The following is a 6,664-nucleotide window of genomic DNA, read 5'->3' on the forward strand; positions in this document are numbered from 1 at the left end:
GCGGATACCTATTGAGCATGAGAACAATCGATTCCAAACTGGCTCTATTTGCCACATGAACACCCTCGTTTGGCAATTTTGACAACGTGAGTGTTGCATCCCTACCCATGATATCATTTTGTAACCATTGAGCTTGACTGTTCGAACTGATTAAATCTATTTACCACATGCTCTACAAAATGTTCGAACCAACGTTTGAATAACTTATATGCATAGTCTGTCCGTGGTTGGTTGTTGTTTGACATTGCACTATTTTGTTTACCGCCATTCAGGGCTCATGGGAGCAATAGACGACATTCCTGACTTTGTTCCTCCTCGCGGTGTGTATCGACTTTGCTTGCGGCGTGTGTGTTCAAACTTCAACAATAGTTTTAAGAACGTACAATTGAAAGATATTTGTTAAAAAGTTGGGTCAGAATATCAAATTAGAAAATATAATCGCAATATGGACGAGATACAAAGTATAAAAACGGAAAGTTACTACTATCTGGACCAAATTGAGAAAGAAAAGTAGACAGCTTCTCATGATGGCGGATGGTGGTGCTATATTTTGACAAGAAAGTTAAAGTTAATGAAAGGACCAAAATGGCATTGATTACTATATTTGAGGACAAAAAATCATTTATCCTAATTATATTATTTCATTTAAGAAAACTCTATAACTTCAAAAATAATATTCGAATTTGTCCAATAAATACTTACCATAGACTGGAGTGAAATCCAACGCATACTTGTTGCGCTTTGCCATCGTCCATGTACAAATTTTGAAAAAGAACCATAGCCCTCCAACAGCAACCGCATCCAAATCCGAACTTAAGCGGTAATTTAGGGTTCTAAAATTAGGGGTTTTGCTCAAAAGGGAATACTTGGAAAGAAATTTTAAGTAAAACGGGGGAATAGTGATTTTTGTCTTCAAAAAATACAACATTAAACATACAATATTTATATATAAAAAGATATGATTCGACAATAAACAATGATTTTTGTCTCTCAAACCCAACACCAAACTTACACCACTTATTTTAAAATATTTTTAAATTACCTCAAAACACAAATCCAAACATATCATCTATTTTCAGCACATACTTATTTATCACTATTTTCGCTCTCTATCTCTAAAACACAAAACAAAACACTAAAACCATAAATCCAAACACTAGTGGAGTTTTGCTTTTTATTGAGTTTTGTCTGAGAAATAAAAACATGATTGGATTGGATTAGTAAATTTTATGATATGATATGTTTTCTTATGAAATGATGTCATAAAATAAAAATATATCTGAAATTGTATTTTTATTATAGTTTTTGTACGAAATATGTGGTAGAATGAAAATATGTTTTTATAGCATGTTTTGTGATAGTTTATTTTACAAAAACTTGATATTTTATACTCGTTTTTATATGAAAAGATGCGATAGACGGGCCTCTTTGGAGTTTGTCGTTCAGTTCCTCAAAAAATATTCAATCAAATATGATCGTGGAATTTGAAATCATATAAATGTCTCCCCTAGTACTAATTCTTTGGTTTCGCAAATATTACAATCACAACTTGGAAAAAGGTAATATTAATTGGTGCAAAAATATTTGTACGTACCAAAAATAAAAATATTGTATGGTTCGTACGTTCATATATAGTAAGAATATATATAGCTCTAAAGTAACAAGAAAATAAAGATTTATCACCGCCATAAGGGATGTACTGATAATTTCGAAACTTAAAGGGATGATTTAGCAATTAAGCTAAATTCAAAGGAAATGGATGTAATTATTTGAAAAATTAATAGCACGCCTCATGCTCATACTAAGAAATCAAGAATTCAACTCAGTCGATTAGATAGAGACATAGATAGTCTGCATTGATATATATACTAAATTACTCTATATAGATTAATGATCAATTACTCTGAAAATTCAGATAAACTCCAACCAGCTACTCATCTCATCATGGAGATCAAAAAGCAGAAATCTTGTTCATCACAAGGGAGAGTTATCCCCATGTCATGGTGAAATCCAAACTCTTCTTCTGCTCTTTGCAGCAAGTTTTGAAACTCGGGATTCGCCAAAAACGTTATAGGAACGACGTATCTACTCCTGTTCTTGCCCACGTACACTGCAAAATGCCCTTTAGGCACGTCGTGCTTCTTGCCAAACGTCGGACACTTCTTGAGGATTTGCTTGAGGGCTGCTGAATTCGGAGGCGTACCGTTGTTCTTGTTCGTGTTCCTTATAGCCATTGCTTCGTTTTTTGGTGGAAAACAAAGGAATGAGATGAAGTTATATATAAGGTGTTGGGGAAGAATTAAAGTGGAGTAGAGGGTATTTATAGATGGAATGTAGTATGGAGAGAAATGAGATTTTTGCAACAACATGAACATGTGGATGGTGGGGGCAAAGAACTGATTGTTGCATGGATGTTTTTGCAGAAGTCACTTAAAGAAGAAAAAAGGGTTTCATTCTCCAATGGGAATTTGCCCTACTTTGTTACCCCTCCTAAGGACATTAGGACCACTACTACTATTCCCAATTTTTGGCTCTAATTAACACCCCAACCCCTAAGAAACCAAGAAAAGGTACAAACATTTCATTTTCTATCACATATTAACTCTTAATTACTTTAAAATTATAATCTGATTTGATTGCATTATATATATATGTCAATATTCATTGATGGGGAATACTCAATTTTGCGTCCCATAAGTTATATTTGTCGCGATTTTAGTCCCATGTTTTTTAACTCATGACCACATTGCATTCCATAACTTCAAAAAGTTTATAAATTTAGTCCCAACTAAACCGTAACTCTTTTAATTTTTTTTTTTATAAAAAAATCACGTGCATTGCACGAGACCCGTTAAATCTTGAAGGATATATTTTGTTGATTTTTCCATCAAATTAAATAGAATTAGGGTTTTGGGGCTAAAAATTATAAATATTTTTGAAGTTATAGAATGCAATGTGAATTCAGAGTCGACATGATAAAATCATAAAGGGATTGACTTATGTAACGTAAAAATATAATTTTTTCCCTCATTGATATCATACCAATATAATACTAAAAAATGTAAGAAGATCCATACCGACAAAAAGAATAGAAAAGAGAAAGAAACACATACACATAAGGAGACAACTTTCTCGTACTTAGTCTTGTGTTATAACTCATGCATACATGTCGCGTTATTATTCATTAAATGTCATATATATTTAAATAAAAAAATAATTTGGTAAGTATGAAGGTGTAATTAGTTGACTGGATAATGTGCATTTTTAGTGGTACGTTAAAATGTAAGGTCCGTAACAAATTAAAGGTTGAACAATGGGTCATTAGTTGGCTGCAAGTACATTCATCAATTTAATTTTGGCACGTATCTTTAAAGTCGTGATAGCGACATGGAAAATTTTAATTCATCAAATTAAATTATTTAAATAATATGCAATACACTTATGTTATAATTAATATAATTACTATACTACAAAAAAATGACTCAATAGCTATTGAAAAAAAATAGTGTCGGACTAAGTAGTAAGTATGAATTTTTTTTTAAACAAATCATGAGATGAATAGTTGTGCAATTAATTTCTCCATAATTGTTTGTGGAATTTAATTATGAATCTTCAGTCGTAATAATAATAATTTGTCTATATTAATTATACATGTTAGTTCGTTATAAATTGTTATTTAATATGTTTATTGAAATTTAATACAATTGTATACTATCTATTTATTTAAAAAAAAAAAGAAAATAAAATTACATGGTCACATATGAATTGTGAGTTTCGACTATCTTATAAAATTCTTCACTTTTTTTTATATTTCATAGAAAATGTGAAAATTGATTCATGGGTTAGACCCGTTCAAAAAGCTGAAAACTGTCGTGCTTTTGCCATATTTTATTCACGAAATTCGTATTTTTATTTCAATTTTTCCTTTAAGCACCCCTCAATAGACACCTTCCATCCACCAAGAGGGACACCTTCAGTTCACAAGAGGGACACTTTCTATCCACCAAGAGAGGATACCTTTAGTCCACCAACAGAAACCTTGAGTCCTCCCACGGAATATCTGCAATCCCTCTATAGGGACACCCTCTAGAATTTGAAAAAACACTCTCTATTATTGCTTTAACATTCAAATTGCACTCTTAACACGATTTATCTGACGAAATTGCTTACTCTATCACAATTTCTCATTACATTTTATTTCTTACTATTATTTTTCTCTTGAATCCGATACTAACTTGGGCGTCAGAGTGCTAACGTTTTTTTTGCAGATCCCCTTTTAGAATTGGCATTCCTTTCGGCCCAAGCTTTGAGCGTCGTTCGTATCAATTGGACCTGTGCGTTTTTTAAACATATCATATAGTAAAAACTTAAGTTGTTGAAAGAAAAATTATTTACCATTAAAATCTTAATAGTCCCACAAATATTGCACATTTCTTCATTAAATAAATGGCAATAAAATTCAAATTCGAGATCTCTTATTGGGTATGACCCTAATATATGTTCAACGAACACTTTATTTAAAAATTTAAACATTTAATATTAATATCTTAACCATAATCATGCTAGGAATAAAGAGAGCTACTAAAAATGGAAAATTAGTGCATTTTTAGTTCTGAAATGTTTACCATATAATAACTGGAGAATGCTCATCATACTAAATCTTTCACCATATAATTGATTATAAAATAATTAATTTTAAAAAAAATGATAACGGCATTTGGATTTGTAATTTCATAATTGATTATGTAAGTTTAAATTCCAAAAATAACCTCATTCTTAAAATTAATGAACGAAATAAAGAAAACTATTCAATTGGCATAATGGGGAATTAGATAAAAGTATTGCCTTGAAGTTAGAAGGTACAAATTGTAACTTTTATTCAAACATGGTTTTGATATAATTTAATCACAAAAATAATGATTAAAAAGAGAATCAAACAACACAAGAAATTGCGTTTACACTTGTGACGCTACTTTGAGTGCTCAATGGCCTCTATTCAATTTCTAATATTCACAGCAAAGAAATTTCATGTTGGGTCCGAAGAAATTATTTAATTCTTGAATGAAAGCATGAAATTACCTAATTTTTTTAATATTTTTTTAAATAAAAATAAATAATCGAACGAATGTGATAGAAAATCTTGAAAAATTATATTTAAAAAACTCATCAACTTAGTTCATAAAAAAAATTAAAAAATAAAATTACAATTTAAAGTCCACAAGTACTTTTTAATTAATTCACCTCTAAACCTAACACCATAGCCAAATCTAATGAAGATTGCATATGAAAATGTAGTAAAAAAATGTTATTGGTCAATCAAAGCAATCAATCACAAAAATCAAGTTGGGTTGGGGGGGGGGTCGACCCACCGCCACACAACCCATCATAAAGTGACTAAAAGCAATGAAAAGAAGTGCCATTTCTTCTACCGTCAGAAGACTCAAACAAGCCCACCCATTGCATTCCTCATTAATCACAATGCCGTTCCCACTCATCCGGGGGTCATGTATGTCTACCCGGCGTACGAGAACGAAAGCGAAATCTTCTATGGAAAGGTGGTTGGATGGAAAGCACTTTGCAAGGAAACAACGTTGCTATGGAAAGAAATAGATGCAATAATAATGATAACCTCACTTCATATATATATAAAATTAAATCAAAGGATGACTAATTTTTTTTCATTATTTATGGTTACTTTATCCAATTGCTATAATTTGATAATAATATTTTATTATAGTTACACCTTTTTAATTTATATGTATCAAATTCATCCCTTTACAAGTATAAAAATATAACGGCAAAATGCTAAATGAGAATAAAATCAAAAAGTAATGTATTTTTTTTTACTGACATCAACATTTTTCATCCAAATCATATCTCAAGAAGATCAAAGGTAAACAATGAATTCTCGAAGGGACATGAGTGTAAGTTTCTTTATGGAAAAAGTACAATTTTACTTTTTCAGAATGGGGTTTTAATGTAGTTAACCCTTATAAAAAGGAGAAAGTATGTGACGTTTTAGTGGCAATCAGAGTTTCTATAGCTAAAGACCAAACAATAGTCAAGAACCAAAGCCTAATCACATGAGGAGCAAACCAACATAGATCGAGCCTCTTTGGGCGCCAATGCATGATTGTGGCAATATTGAAATCTAAGCCACTAAGTCATAAAGCTCCACCATAATCAATCACACCTGATCAAACCACCCACATAAGCCTTTTATGGTTCTTCTTCCCACATGTATGTTCTCACCTCAATAGACAGTTGAATATAAAGATAAATGTCAGGTATTTTGAACTACCCATGTGCTCATGTCAATGCCTAATAAATCAAGCAATGGGAAAGGAAGAAAACTACCAACCAGTCTTTGGCCCTAATCAAAAGGACCATCACTAGAAACTCTGATATGTATATTTGGTGACAGAGTAGTAGTTTCCCATGTTCATAGGACTAGAGAGCTGCCTTGTTAGTCTAAAGTTTCACCAATTCACCACACAAATAATCTATGACTTGTCCAAAATGTAGCAGCATCATAAGAAAAGTCCAATACAGTACACCCGTACATATAAACAAACTCCTCGTATGTACAGTTCTGGTTCAAGATTTCAAGCTCGACATCGATGATAACATGGAGTGCTTAGTTGTTAGAAGTTTGAGTTCATGA

At 31.6% G+C, this 6,664-nt stretch overlaps 1 protein-coding gene across 1 annotated transcript; it reads right to left on the minus strand.

Annotated features, from left to right (window-relative positions):
• On the minus strand, positions 1,795-2,268 carry LOC110013194 (auxin-responsive protein SAUR50-like). The gene has a single exon (XM_020699312.1). The coding sequence runs from the start codon at positions 2,232-2,234 to the stop codon at positions 1,935-1,937; it is 300 nt and encodes a 99-aa protein (XP_020554971.1). The 5' UTR covers positions 2,235-2,268; the 3' UTR covers positions 1,795-1,934.

This window comes from Sesamum indicum, linkage group LG15, assembly GCF_000512975.1.
Source record: "Sesamum indicum cultivar Zhongzhi No. 13 linkage group LG15, S_indicum_v1.0, whole genome shotgun sequence".
Classification (NCBI taxonomy): Eukaryota; Viridiplantae; Streptophyta; class Magnoliopsida; order Lamiales; family Pedaliaceae; genus Sesamum; species Sesamum indicum.

Coding starts and splice junctions, on each gene's coding strand:
- LOC110013194 (XM_020699312.1), bottom strand. CDS start 2,234: ATGGCTATAAGGAACACGAACAAGAACAACGGTACGCCTCCGAATTCA.